Here is a 15458-nt window from a genome sequence, read left to right on the forward strand (position 1 = left end):
ATAGGTAGTATCCTATCCTCTCCCCCATAGGTAGTATCCTATCCTCTCCCCCATAGTTAGTACACCACTCTCTTCACCATAGGTATTACAGCTTTCTACTCTAATCACACCTATAGATAGTCACTGATTCTCCTCCTTTCTCCCACCCCAGCCATTGAGGATGAAGCTATCCCCTGTACCTGCTTGAGAGCCTCCTGAAGTTTGTGCAGTCCTTCTTAGGGAAACTCTGCGCGGCTCAAGCTACCGTTTGACTGATGACATCAATTCCGTCTGCCACACGGAGCTGCCCTGATCAGGTACCGCGACCATTTCCCCGGCACAGGCTCTGCTCCTGGAACCTCTGCCGGCTTCTTTACAGCCCCAAGAGCTGTGTCAGCCGCTGGAGTGTTCGTTTTGCCATGGCGCCATGTGCGGCCACACAGCTCGAACACGCCAAAGACCAGCCCTGCACACAGATACTCACATAGGCACACACACACACAAACACACTGGTAAACATTGACATACACAGATATCGATACAAAAGTTGTAATTTACATATCTATCGTCTTCATTCTCCCGCACGGTATGTAAGCTGGGTGAAGCTGGGTAATAATTTTCTCCCAGCGCTGGACACCGACATTAAAGGGGCCGGGTCACGCTGCTAAATGGGTGGACTACCCGATGGACCCCCTAAACCCTGCAGGCACTGGTGCAGCCACACCAGCTACAGTGGCGGTAATTTTGCCACTTTTTTTAAAGCCCATTTCTGGGCTATCTTTAATTTAAAAGTTACTGGCTGGGTTATTGGAAATGTCATGCTTTTCATTTGTTTAAGAGCAGTGGCTTGTATGATTCTACAACTCATATTATCACATTACTTCCAAATTGAGTGAGGGGCAAGACAAGCATTACATATTTACTAGACCTGGGCATCCCTAGTAGTGTAAATTTAAGATGGATGTGGGATACTACGGAGCACATTACTATTAAGGAAAAGTATCTCCACTGGCACATAGTGCTGGTGGCGAAGAACTCCTGGTAGTTTAATTATTTGAACAGGCACCTACATACAGGGCCAGACTAGGACAATAATTCGGCCCTAGCATTTTAAGGCAGAGCAGCTCAATACTAGTCATCATTGGCACACACTGACCCCAAAGTGTGCATGTCAGGACATTTCCCTTACATGGCAGCCCATTTGCAGGGCTCTTATAAAGAGCACTCACATGGGAAAAAATGTCCTGTGCTTGACACAGTGAAAGCTATTCTTATGATACACGTCTTTTGTGTTTGCTGGTGACTTGTGTCTGGTTTCTCCATGAGTGGGACACAAACCAGAGATCATAAGAGTGACAGTGTTAAAACAGGGTAGAGTGTGTGTGTGTGTGTATGTGTATACGGAAGAGACTACATGTGATGTTGTATCCATATGGAGGTTGCTTGTGTTAATGTGTGTTGGTTAGGCTGCATATGGTGCAATGTGCATGTGGGATTGTGTGTATGTCAGTGTGGATGGGGCTGTTCGCAGTCTAGTGTGTGTCTGGATAGTGCAGCAGTGTGTACCGGTTGTGTGGGGAATGGGGTTGTAGTGTATTTGTAGATAGGGATTATACAGAATTTGTAGCGGGGATAGGGAATGTAATGTGTATGTGTGTGTGTGTGTAGAGAGACTCTAGTATATGGGAGGATATGGGCTATACTATGTCTGTGGTGGATAGGGGGTGCACTGTGTGGGAGTAAGGGACTTTGCTGTATAGGGTAAGGCTGCACAATGAGAGGTAAGGAGTAGTAAAGGGGTGTACAGTAAGGGTTATGGGTGCTGCAATGTGTAGGGTAAGGGGCTGCACTGTGGGGTGGTAAGGGACTGGGTGTTGCACTGTGGGGTCTGCACTGTGGGGATAATGGGCTTTATTGTGTGGGTAAGGGGCTGCACAGTGGGTTGGTAAAGGGCTGTATAGTGGGGGGGGGGTAGGGGATTGCACTCAGGGCTAAGGGGCTACACAGTGAGTGGGTAAAGGGCTGTACTGTGGAGGGCTCTGTGGGGGTGGTTAGTGGCTGCATTGTGGGGGTATAAAGGGCTGTACAGTGGGGGGGATGGAGAATGTACTGTGAGGGACAAGGGCCTGGACAGTGGGGTGATACAGGGTTTTATAGTAGTGGGAAAGTGGCTGCACTGTGGGGTTTAGGGGCTGTACTGTGGAGAGGTGCTCATAATATTGGCATACAGTAGTAAATAATTATATTAATTTGTTACGATCCCTTCTCTTTGACTTACCTTGGGCCAGGAAGGGGAATGACCCCAGGGGTCCTCTTGGGCGCACTGCACCAGCAGCGGTGCTCTTTCGTTGCTTTGGTAACCCACAGATATGCTCTGATCACTTCAGGGAGCATTTCACTGCATGCTCCCCATCAGTGCAGAGGCTTGATCTCCCTGACTACTGTGGAACCCTTTCTTTGCTGACCGCGCAATGTTCTCCTTGCACTCAGCCCTGGAGGGGCCGGCAGGGAGATGATGTGATCTCCCTGGTCAGCCCCAGTCCATGGCCATCGTGAACCATCAGCATTCGCCCTGTTTGCCCGATGGCCAGTCTGGACCTGCCTACTTACTGAAGTTTATGGAAACGGAGACTGTGCAAAAACTTTTTTATTTTTATTTTAAAAATTAGAATGAAAAGAAATGTGGGGCTTTTTAAATTAACATTGACCTAGTATTAAAAAAAGCAGTGCAGCAGCTAGCTTTGTGCAGCTTATTTCCACCACAGTCAGTTTGTAAGAAAAAATGCAAAATTAAATAAAATTCACAGCAGCCAGTTACTTTCACTATTTGCTGCTAAAACCAAATTAAATGAAATCTCACTCACAGCAGTTTACTTCACTGCTGATTGTGAATGAAAAAAAAATAACACAACCAGTTAATTCACTGCCTGTGCAAAAAATAAAACCTAATACTGACAGAGCAGTTACCCCACTGCCTGTATAGTTAAAATAAAAGAAAATAAAAACAGTGACAGAGCAGTTACTTCACTGCCTGTATAGTTAAAATAAAATAAAATAAAAACACTGACAGAGCAGTTACTTCACTGCCTGTACAGACAAACACAATCCAAATCTCACTGACACAGCCAGTTACTTCACTGACTGCACAAATCATAGTTTAAAAGAAAGTAAACACTGACTGTGATATTGATGTTACAGCACTATCGCTTTCTAGGTAAACGAAAGGTGACTGGAGTACAACTAAAACGCTGGGCAGGTCTACCCTCATCCCTTTCAGCTTGGAGCTCTCTACCCACAGCCCAGGAGACAACGTAACGCCGTAACTTTACCTTTTCTTCACGGTCCCTCGTTGTCAGGGAAAGAGATGTTGAAGAAAATTCACAATGCTGCAGTAGGCTAGGAGAGGGTGTTAAAAGAAAATCCAAGAAACAACTGCCGCTGCTCTGGTGGAATAGATGGAGTAAATGCTTCGTATCGAGATGTTAGGGTCTCCTGTATTACACGTGATATTAAGCTCTCCAGTGGTGGCTATAAAGAGAAGACATAAGAAGTTACTGTACTATTTACACATTGTACAACAACACATCCAATAAGAGTTACCATTCCTAGAAAGCAGTATAAGAACACCAATACGGATGTAAAAGATGGCGGAGTGAGATTGCAGAATGCCAAAAGCTATATGGATAAACTGGTGTAATTTTCCTATTATCACAGTGTTCTAGCCATAGTGCCAATGAACAAAAGGAAAAATTAAAGGCTAGATTGCTTCAAGAAACACTATAGTGTTAGGAATGCAAAACTGTTTTCCTAACTCTACAGTCTCCCTATGCTTCCACTGCACCCAGGCCATGACCACTTACCTGATTCCAGCGCTAGGGTCCCTGGGTGCTGGATCAGGGTCCTCTTTCTTCGACCTCAGTGTGATCTGGAAACCTAATGTGGATTAACAGTGAGCCCCACCCCAGCATTAGGCCTTCCACACCGTGCTTTCCTATGAGGTTTTTCAAGATAGTTGGGTACAAAGGGACAGGCACAGCTGTTTGGTTAGGGACAGCGGTGTATGGATATGGCTGGAGTGGACACTTTAGAGCTTGCAGTGCTGCCAAGTTTAGATATTGTTTGTGTTTCTGGGCCAATTACCCCATAATACTCAGATATACATAGTCCCAATCACAACCAGTAATCCACGGTCACACCATATTAGCCCTTTGATCGTCCCTCTTATCTTTTCATAAACTAGTCACTCATTTTGTTACATTGATTTTTCTGGTCTCTGTTTGAAGTTTCCGTATACTTACTGTTCTTAGCACAAAGGGGGGATCTAGCCTGCCAGCCTCCAGCTCATCCCAGTCAATGGACTGGAAGAAAGGATGGAATCGGATGCTGCTAGCTGCCCCCAAGCGCTGAGATGGATTTTTGCACAGGAGCTGCAAATGGAAGAGTAGAATGTCAACAATAAAACTGCCACTGCCTTTGTTTATTTACTAAAACACATGCAAACACAATATAGATATCTGTAAATCTGTATGCAGTATCACAAGGTTAAAGGGACATTCTAAGAATCAAAGGTGCAAGATTATTACTAGTACACTCGCTTTTATCTCCACTCGACTTCATATGTTGAATGCAGTGTTTAAGGTTCTCCTGCTCTCAATAGGAGACACTACCTAACCCAGCATCAGTTCCCGATTCTCTCTAGTTTTAGTCATTTTATCACTGTGTTCTTCTTGATTGTTTAGTTGTGTATATATTTCATTCCCTGAAATCCCCTCCTTAAATATTATCCTGTCTTATACGACTTTAAGGAATCTTTCCAGCTATGGACTGCTGGTATGAGCTATAAGCATTTGACTGAATTAATATATCTTTTATCTTTTTTTTTCGATATTACCATATATAGACACCATTGTCATTTATGGCCATTCCGTGTCACTCTTTGTTAATAGTTTACTATAAATATATGTTCTTTTTTTTTAGCTGTGCAAAGAGTAAGTTTTTCATAGAATTGTTATCTTTTTCAGGACATTAATCTAGACTGCCGGATCATACACACCTTTTTCACGAGATCTTTGACCTGTTTTCTTTGACACTCAGGGTGGTCTGTGGTGTCATGAAGCATTGTTTGGGCAGCATTTGGATTTTTTGGAAATGCTCTCTTGGCCAGTTTATGAAGGATTAGACCATAGGCCCACCAATCTACTGCAGCATTGTATTTTCTTCCTTTCCGCATCTGCCAACATAATTTCAGAAATGATTAGTCAAGTGTTTCCTTACAGGAAAGAAGGTATTACTGTCAAATATCATGCTGTTCTCATCGTCTGCCTATTAAAATAGGCAACTTATAAAAAATCTATATTTCACTACAAATGTGCAATGATTCGGAGCAATATGACTGGTTGGGAAAGTATAGACAATCACTGAAGGTGTTTTTCAATTTAAAAAAAATGTCTTTAAAGTTTGACCAAGACCAAGCCAAGCACTATTGCCATCAGCCATTATAAATAAAGAATACAACTTGGTATATGCACAATGTGGAGGTGAATAAAAGTGCTCAGACACCTAAAAAGTGGTATCCCCTACACCACTTAAAACATAATTATACATACATAAAAAAGGTGGAGCTTTCAAATGTTCAGGCAATGTTCTTTTAGATTAATTTATCTTTCTGCGGCACCGGTGTTCTGTCTCAGGCCTGAGGACGGGGTCACGTGACCGCGTGGAAGGCAGCAGAGACAGAACACCGGTGCCGCAGAAAGATAAATTTATCTAAAAGAACATTGCCTGAACATTTGAAAGCTCCACCTTTTTTATGTATGTATAATAAATAAAGATGTTAACCCATGCTTATTATAATATCAACCATAATACCTTATTACAAAGGAGAATAACATGAGCATTGATAGAAATGTTGAATTCTAGTTCTTCATCTTCATAGCTATAAAGATCTGTTTAGCTATAGAGTGATTGTTGCTCTTGGTGAGGTGTAATATGATCAATTCATGTAGCCTCAAACCCAAACAGTAGCCATGGTCTATCCTACCTCTGGAGCCATATAATCTACAGTGCCTGCGTAACCCTTTGCTTTCCTCTTGCCGTGCATCTCTAGCGCCAGTCCAAAGTCGCCTATCCTGATGTGACCCACTTCATCCAACATGATGTTCCTTGGCTTTATGTCTCTGTAGAGAGAAATATCATAAGATTTATAGTTTATTGAAGATCTGTCATGAAACAGGTCGTTTACATGGCTTACTAATAGTAAAATACTGGAAGTATGTACAAATCTATTTATGAGCTATAGCCAATCAATGAAATAATGCCCCATCAATTCACAGAGAAATGAAACAGGCTGCTTATACCTGAATTTAGGAGACAATTTAAAAAAGGATTTTGTAATTAAGTTTTAATTAATGCAGTTTTCTACATTTCTCTTAATCAGGTGGACTAGAAATGACCATTCTGCTTCTTTCTTTCTTATCCTGCCCTTCCTTTTTTCTGCTCTGCCCAACACGAGTACATGTTTTTCTCAAACGTAAGTAAAAAGCCTCTTCTTAGTGTTAAGTTGAAACGGTTTGTAAAATGCCCTCTTACAGGTGAAGTGTGAGAGCAAAAAATCTTAACTCACCTGAGAGAAAGGTAAAAATGTAGCTAAACAATATGGATAAAAAAAGGACCGCACAGTGTAGAGAGAGCAAGCTTATAAATATATCGCTTAACGAAGATGTGTTTACCGATGCACAATGTCGTGTTGGTGGAGATATTGGAGTCCACACGCAATCTCCGCAGCGAGGAATCTAAGAAACAAGAATTCAAATATTAATCAACAAAGTATAAAATGAACTATAAAATTAACTTACTTCTTAAAATGAGATCTTCCTAAATTAGCTGACCTAGGGAAAATCCACTGTAATAATTTATATATATATAAAATCAGAGCTCTCTCCTGCCTACATTATTCACTTTTCTTACTGTCACATATACTTTTTCTAGTATTACTGGTGTGAATACTTTTTATTATCAAATATGTTTCTATTGCAAACTTCAATAATATTTCTCTGTATAACACGTGTATACCTTGTTAGGACATCTATACCACACATAGCAGGTATCTTCTTATCCCTTTTATTGACTAGCTTCCTTTATATTTGCTATTACTCATTGTGACCATTTTCCATCTATTTACATAGCTCTTACATGTTCGGTTGTATGCAAAATGTCTTGTGCTTATCTGATGTTCATATTGTTGCCTAGTGTTATGTGTAAAATCAGTATTATATGTTATGAGTCTATTTAGCACCAGTTGCAGTAGGTTTTTGTCTATTTTGAGCTCCTCGGTATATCTATATCTTTGATCTGCCTCTAATTACAGGTTTTTTTCTTCACCAGCTTGTCTTTCTCACTCTGTATTGTCTATCACTGTAGGAACTCACACACCGGCATACTTGCTCTAATTTCACATGTTGATCACTGGTTGCATGCAGCACACACTGTGATTTCACTGTTTACCTTTAGACACTTCAGTCACACGCAGCCACAGTCCTCTATCTCCTGCATCTCCTCCTATTTGTCGATTCTCGGCTTCTACGTTTGATGATCGATTGGACTCATGTACAGATATGCTTTAGCTGAGATACTTTAGTAACAAGACTTCACTCTTTCTACCCTTTCCTCCTTGTTTATATGTCGTTGTTTTTATACCCCGACACTCTTTGTTATACATTGTATGCTTGTTTCTTAGCAACACTAGGTGTATGTGCCCACACCTTTCTACATCATCACGCAAACATGGGTTCATACTGAGTTAGCATTTTGTAGAATATTTATATTCAGAGTATATTTATTGTATGTATATATGTTTCAGACTCACTGATGTTCCTAATTTTTCTAAATTCTTTATCTATGGCATTCACCAGTGTCTACCAAACAATGCTAATAGTAGAAAACGTGGTGGTGGGCAGCTGTATATTGTTTATTGATAACTGTCTCCTTTCACTCCCACCCAAATTAATTCCTTTCCAATCCTCCTGTCAATATATACAGTGGCTCGATGTTGAGAATTGTACTTCTGTTCTTTTAATAGAAAAACATTATTTAACATTGTTCCAAAAACTTTAATGATATTTTTAATCTGTGAATGTTTATGTTGGGTGATTTGGTCATTATTAAAACTATTAGTATTTTATTTGAAACTTCAGGGTTCCTTTACCGACCCTCTTTTCCAAAAAAATATCTTTAAATGTGACTCTTTCCTCAGCCCTTGTCATATTTCTTCCTGTTAAATCTTCTCATTGCTCTGACCCATATTTCCCCTCTCATCGTCCGGTCTCCATTTTAAGCATTGTCTTTTAAGACTTACATTGCAATGCAAGGTTCCAGTCTGAGGTTTCTTTTCAGGAAGCTGTCAAGATCACCACCATGCAGATACTCCAACACGTAGCATAGATGGGTCTGGTTGACAATAAAATACAATGGGATATACTTCACAACACAAACACTTAAACACCAAACAGAAAACTTGTTAAAACATAATTTCTCGTACTTTGCAATTATTTTTTCTATGGCAATCTAAATCCTAGAGCTGTGAAAAAAAAAAAAACGATGGTCTGTTTAAGGAACCAACTGTAATGGAGTGCCTTTGATCACTGTGTTTATGCCATTTTGAGAAGAAAAAAAAAAAACATGCGGAAACATGAATGCCTTGATTTATAATCCTTAAAACCTATTAAGATTGGAATATATATATATATTTAAAAAAAAAATAACAGATAAATCAGAATGTAACCCAAAACTGACACTAGATGTTTTCTAAGAGTAAATTTGGTGATACCACTGATCACTCCTGAATAGGCAAATTCGCAATAATTTTTTGCTTCCCGTTAGCCTTGAAATATCGGAAATTCAATTCTTCACCTAAGTTTTGAAATATCGAAACTTCAAACAAAGTGCAAGAGTTCAGAATGTTGGCAAATACAAAATTATAGCGTTTTGGCATCAAGTTGAGATTGGCGCATTGAAACATAATTTTTGTTCTTGCCAGCACAAACATGATCCTCTGCATTGAAACTGACATGAGAACCCTCTGCAACGACTCCTAGGGTTGAGTGTGCTGATTCTCTTTGTTCCTGAGAGATGGAACATTCCTTTGCCACTTTTATTAGTGTCACTGGTGCCAGGAATCTAGCAATCCCTCTGACACTGCACTTGAGAGTTCAGCACTTTTAGTGCTTAAGGGACTGAGCATCTCTCTAGTACTGTAACTGCTATTCACATCAAGTTAACAAAATACATAGCACAAACACAATTAATATTGCAAACTTTGAAAGAAATGTTTAAAATATAGCCATGTGAAATATGCAAATAACACAAAATAAGTACAAATTTGAGCATTCCATATGTAGCCTAATGGATAATGCAAAAATTACTCTTTCTAATTATGAGTTGCTAATCTTTCTTAATCTGGATGGAGTTAGTGAACGAGCTAGGTATGGGTTAGAAACTATACAAAATCAAGTCCTGTGCTTAAACGCCCACTACTCCTGGCAGCAGCAGTGACTATGGTACACATAAGCCCCAATACATACAATATAAAACAAAGAAAAAGAGTTACTTGCTCATTATCCCAAATCCCTGTGGACATTTAAATAACTGGAGGCTTTTTAGTATCACTCAAAAATACCCTTCTTTATCTCATTAGAGATTTTTACCTGTTAGCTGAAGACAGGAAGGTGAATTTTTAGTGTAGGATTATTCACCTAAGAGGTTTGCCTTAACGTGGCAGGTGAGTTTATAGTAGGCACAGTGCACAAGTAACTTTTTTTCTTTTGTATATATTGGTTAGAAACTAATTTGCCACAGAAAATTTAAAGCAAATATCTGCAGATATATTGCTGGTTGGTTTGTTTATGGAAAGTTGATTTATCACCATTAAGGAATTACCGGGATCTGAAACGCTCCATAGGCTTTGGTTAGGTAAGGACTTCCGGCTGCCATCTCCAGCACTCGACGTTCAGTGAGTGTCCTCTCGGAGGCTTCAGTGAGAAGGTCTTTCTTTCTCACTATTTTCAAAGCCACCACCTTCTTCGTTGTTTTATCCGATGCCAGGAAGACCTGAATGACACATAAATAAAAAGGCTTTCAGAATGTTGTGTCAATCCTTGTGTGATAACATATCTATTAGCATGATGTATTTAAAGGAAAACTGACACAAATGTTTTAAATGTAGCAAGCTATATTTACCTTAAAGGACACTATGGGCACCCTGACCAGTTCAGCTCATTGAAGTGATTTGGGTGCATAGTTCAAGGCTCCTTGACCCTGCAAAGGTAATTATTGCAGTCTTTAATAAACTACGATAATTACCTTTGAGGGTAAACTCCAACTCTAGTGGTTTTCTACCAAACAGCCACTAGAGGGACTTCCGGGTTATTAGGTGACATTTGGTCGCCTAACTGACGCTGGACGCCCACACGCTATGCATGAGGACATCCAGTGTCATGTTAAACCCCCTATGGTAGAAATACTAATGCAAACATGGCCATTGCCGTGCATACGCATATTAGGTCTTCCCTGCCGGATGACGTCAGCAGGGGAGGAGCAGAGGCAAACCCAAACCAGCGCCGACAGGGCTTTAACTCCTTCTGCAGCACGGGGGTGAGGGCTGTGAGGCAGGGGGAATGTCAGGGTCTTACCTGAGTTGGGAGTCTGTAGCGCAGATATGTCGCTCACCCTTGCAGATAGCCACAGGCCGAGGTGGTCAGGTAAGAATTCACCTGGCCTGTGGGTCTGTGCACGGGGGCTGTGCAGGATGCAGTACCAAATTCGCAGGACAGGCAAGGACAGAACCAGCAGGATAGTCGAGGGATAGCCGAGGTCAAAGGATGCCAGAGGTCAGAATAAACGTAGTCACAAGCCGAGGTCAAATATACGAAGCAGAATAAACAGGAACACTGGTACGACACAGGAACACTAGATCAAAGACTTGACAATGAGTACAGGGCGAGGCTGGGTTTAAATACCCTGCTGATGAAGATCAGAGTCAGGTGAGATACAGACAAGTCAAGGTGCAGCCCCCGGTGTAGTAGCCAAGCCAGGATGAACAAGACCGGAATCAGTAGTCTCTGGTAAAGCTGCTGTGGCTCAGAGGCAGAGAGCAGGACTAGGATAGATAAGTACCCCGGTTCAAGTCCCCTGTTGGGAATTCCAGGAGCGACCACGTCTGGCCGTCTGTCTCACAGGTGAGTACCCTGACAGGGAAGCTATGGTGCCAGGAAAACAACTTTGATTTCCTGGCACTATAGTTTCCCTTTTAGAAACCTACGGTGTCGTTATTATATTACAGACTTATCTTGTAAAATACATTACTATTTTGTTTTTTAGCCTTTCTCCTTTAAACTATCTTTAATATGCCCTATGATCTCATTACACCTAACTTGATCAAAAACACACCAGAGTAGCTGTGCACAAATCCAATCCCTGCCCTGTTTATATACTGAAGTCTGTACCAGATATGGCTGATTGAAGCTAATGTATCAGATAGATTGTGATAAAAGCATATTCATTCACAGTGTTTAGCATTCTAATGGTATATCTAAACCATTGGCACCACTTATAATTTATAGCAGCGATGGCGAACCTATGGCAGGCGTGCCACAGATGGCACGCTGAGCCCTCTCTGTGGGCATGCTACCATAGATCACTGCTAGGGTGCCCAGCGGTGTATTCACCGCGAGGCACTGCCTTATGGGCGGCACTGCCTTATGTTCTGGGGGACCCAAGAGCTGGCCGGCTGGCCACCTTTGGGCCCCCCCATGAGGTGGGCGGCAGCTTCTATTGCGCAGCAACCTAGCGCTGCTTAGTGATGCCGGGAGCCAGAATATGATGTCAGACCACTCACAAATCCACTCACTCTTTACTTGCTAAGGTGCTCCTCCAGCCTTTTAACAATACATACACTCATAGAAGGGCACTTACTGGTCATCTTAATTTGCAAACTTTATTCACCAATTGATTGATTTATTCACCAATTAATTATCTTGCGTATCTGCCCCCTGCCAAATTAAGAAGTAATGCGTGCACGCTCCAGACACAGACACAGGTTTCGGGTTAATGAAAAACTTGAGGAATGTTTATTCTGAGGGGACGGCATGCCCCTTATAAAGCAAAATTACATCATATGCATTGTCAGAGATAACATGGAATAATACATCAATAATTGGAGGTCTCCCCCAGATTCCAGCGCCATCTTGTTAATAAGGGTGTTAGTCGATGTCAAGGGGAAACTCCCTAGTGGCCATTTTAGGTAAATCACATATAAAGTTGAATAATGCTGATTGTAGTTATGCTGAGTAAATAGGCATTTTACTAACATAAATTGGGTTAATATTTTTGTCCACAACACCAATGTTCAGTAACTTTACAGTATCATCAACGTTTCAGTCCTAGTCCGGATGAGGACCGAAACTTTGATGGTATGGTAAAGTTACCGAACATTGGTGAATAAAGTTTGCAAATTAAGAAGACCAGTGAGTGCACTACTTTGAGTGTGTATATATATATTATTTTTTTTACCACACACGGAGAATATTGCTGTAATTGAACAGAATATTTTTATTATAGTAGCGCACATCAGCTTTAGAAAATACACAGCAAAAATACAAATATCAGCACAAACAATAGCACAAACAAAAAGAGAATCCAGTGCATTGGTTCTTAACAGAGACCCAAATGTTACAAATGATACAGTATTAGCTGGGTGACCCATTGTACAATCACATAATTAACACAGTAACTTCCTGTGTATTGTAGTATGTAAGGAAGTATACTCTATAAAGCTTTATTAAATCTTCAAAATGTGAAAATATCCTCTATTGCACTTCTATTTATTCAATCCATAAAACATAAGCATAGTAAATGTTTTCTTAAGTAGAAATGATTCAGTTTTCATAACAATAGACTGTGATACAGTTTCCATTGACATTTAGTAGAAATGTATCTCTCTCGCTATCCTACTGTATCTTTGAGAATGTCCATCATTCCTATCAGGTCATGTGACCAGGAAGTAGCAATTGTAGTGACAGTTGGAGTGGATTAAACTGGCCATAATTACAGTGAAAAATCACAACAAACACTATCAATTTCCAGTACTACTAACTAAATGACAATTAAATATCCAACAGAGGAACATGTAAGAAATATGGAATATGGAATTTATTCACCAAAGAGTATGTTGATGTCAATTGAGAAGGCAATATTATTTGGGTTAAAATGGGTGAAGGCCTACTTTAAGCTAATTTTTATAATTCTTCCCATTACATACTGTTTAGTGAATTAACCCTCATCTACCTATTGTTCCTGTGTTACTGTGTAATTGTCTCATTTATTGTACATTTCCCCCCTTTCATAATATTGTAAAGTGATGCAGAATTAGTTGGTGCTATATAAATGCCAATAATAATAATAATAATAATAACCTTGTTTGGTTTTTAATACTGTGCACTGCCCATAGAACTAATCTTAAAATAAAGTAGAGACAAAATGGGAAGGTGGGACCTCCCACTTGAAAAGTGGGGGGAGGCAGGTTTCACTGAGATTACAACCGATTAAAATATCATTCTTAAATAGAAGATATTTTAAATACAATTTTATTAGAAAAATGGTTAAAGGATTTATACCAAGTAATAATGGATGAAAAAATTATCTAAAATAAAAATGTGTAACAAAAAACAAACAATAAATGAAAGAAAGGGGGGCAGGTCTGGTCTTAATTATACCAGTGCTAGTCTAATTTGTAACGTTACACAGAGTTATGCCCGTATTACTCACCTAACCCTATCTAAACAACAGAATAGGTTTTATAACCTATCTCTGAATCTAATTTTTCAATAAATTTTCTCATTGATGCTAAAATAAATTGACATAAAGTTCAATCTTACAGGGGAGCAAACAGAATATATTAATATATTTTCAAGTTAAAACCAGCAATAGATGAAACTAAGTGACCACAATCAGAGACAAATCACATGTTTAAGCTTTTGAATATAAATCTTTAAATGATTTGATAAGGGTGTACATCCTATAACCAATTATTGAGAATTATATTAATCAATAATGTGTTACATCACCCCTAAAAATTCAGTTTCTTTTGTAAAAAATATATCTGCTGTGTAAATGGATATTTCACAAATTGCGTACCTTTCCGTAGCCACCCTTGCCAAGCAGTCGGTGGAATGTAAATCTCTCCAGCGAAAGAGATGAATCCAAAGATGGACCTGGATCTTCTGGAGAGTTGCTGATTTCTCCATTAATTTCCTCTTCACTCGCGCGTTGTTTTCCTTCTTCATCTTTAGGTTCTTCTTTCTTCCTTTTCTTCACCTGTAGCTCTTTCCTGATGTCACTGTCCTTGTTGTCTTCTTTTTGTTGTGTTCTTCCTCTGCTCTCTACGTCTTCAGCGGTCCTCTTCTTTGTCTTCTTACCATCCATGTTTGAGTTTGATGGTTTTAATCCACGAATTGTCGAATAAAATTTTTGCCAACTGTCACCAATCAAAATCTCTCTCAAAAGGTTTGAAGTGAAGTGGCAGGTGCATGAGCCAAGTTCTATGTCATGAGTTCTAAAGTGCTCTGATTGGTCAGAAACTGCATCGTGTTGTTTATTTTGTTTATTTTTAAATCCCAATGATTATTATTTTTATTTTTTATTCATCTTTCATAATAAATAATTCATATTTCTTAAAACTTTTTGTAAATGTATAATTTCAAATATATTTTAGGTTTAGTGTTTAGCTTCTCATCTATGCCATTTGTGCAGAGCTGGCAGTAAATATGGCCACCTCAGTAGAGATCTACATGTCCATTTTCTTACTCGGTGTCTGAGTGCGGCACACTAGGCCTTGTTACTGCACCAGGTTGTGTGCGTGCATCCTTTTGACATCTATATTTAATCTGTACAATTGCTGCTCACTTAATTAGGAAATTGTATAGAGGTTTAATATGTACTTAAAAAGGACCTTGTCACCCACGCATTTTGTGAATGAAATCTCCATTTTGAGTACTCGCTTTGTGTCCGACAGTCTCTTTGGTTATTACTGACCGATGCAGTATATCAGTTCATTCTGATTTGCGGCAGTGCATTTAGGTAACGTGTATGTATTGCCCCACACAAAGTCCTCTACGCTGTTAGCATGTAGCAAATTACCACTTATAGGTATCAGCAATTTAGGGCAAGAAAAGGCAATTTATGCCCTAAAAAAATTATCTTTTGTTTTTTTCTTGTTTTAGTTAAAGGGGCACCCTGGGCACCAATACTATTGCAGCTTAATATAGTGGTTTTGGTGCCTTGGTGCTCTCTTTGTATGGTGACAAGTATAACCATTGCCATTTATGAGAAAAAGTGGTGTTTATGTTTGTCAATCAGTGTGCCTCTAGTGACTGTTAATCATACTGAGTTTAGAGGCATTTCCATGTAAAAACGTGTGAAGTTTTCTT

General features: G+C 39.8%; 1 protein-coding gene across 1 annotated transcript; it reads right to left on the reverse strand.

Moving 5' to 3' along the window:
* Positions 1-3375: 3375 nt before the first annotated feature.
* Positions 3376-14454, reverse strand: LOC134586349 (protein kinase C theta type-like). Its single transcript, XM_063441820.1, has 8 exons — positions 14167-14454; positions 9913-10083; positions 8333-8424; positions 6708-6770; positions 6020-6155; positions 5033-5209; positions 4278-4406; positions 3376-3507 (listed from the first exon to the last, which is right to left on the reverse strand). Exons 1-8 carry the CDS (start codon positions 14452-14454, stop codon positions 3376-3378), a joined length of 1188 nt encoding a protein of 395 aa, XP_063297890.1.
* Positions 14455-15458: the final 1004 nt, after the last annotated feature.

Source organism: Pelobates fuscus, chromosome 2 (assembly GCF_036172605.1).
Source record: "Pelobates fuscus isolate aPelFus1 chromosome 2, aPelFus1.pri, whole genome shotgun sequence".
NCBI classification, from domain to species: Eukaryota; Metazoa; Chordata; class Amphibia; order Anura; family Pelobatidae; genus Pelobates; species Pelobates fuscus.

Excerpts from the sequence above, each read along its gene's own strand:
- LOC134586349 (XM_063441820.1), bottom strand. The coding sequence starts at position 14,454 with ATGGATGGTAAGAAGACAAAGAAGAGGACCGCTGAAGACGTAGAGAGC. Across the intron at positions 8,425-9,912 it reads ATGGAGCGTTTCAGATCCCG|ACCCATCTATGCTACGTGTT; the intron begins GTAATTCCTTAA and ends ATTGTCAACCAG. Across the intron at positions 3,508-4,277 it reads CCCCCTTTGTGCTAAGAACA|CCACCACTGGAGAGCTTAAT; the intron begins GTAAGTATACGG and ends TTCTCTTTATAG.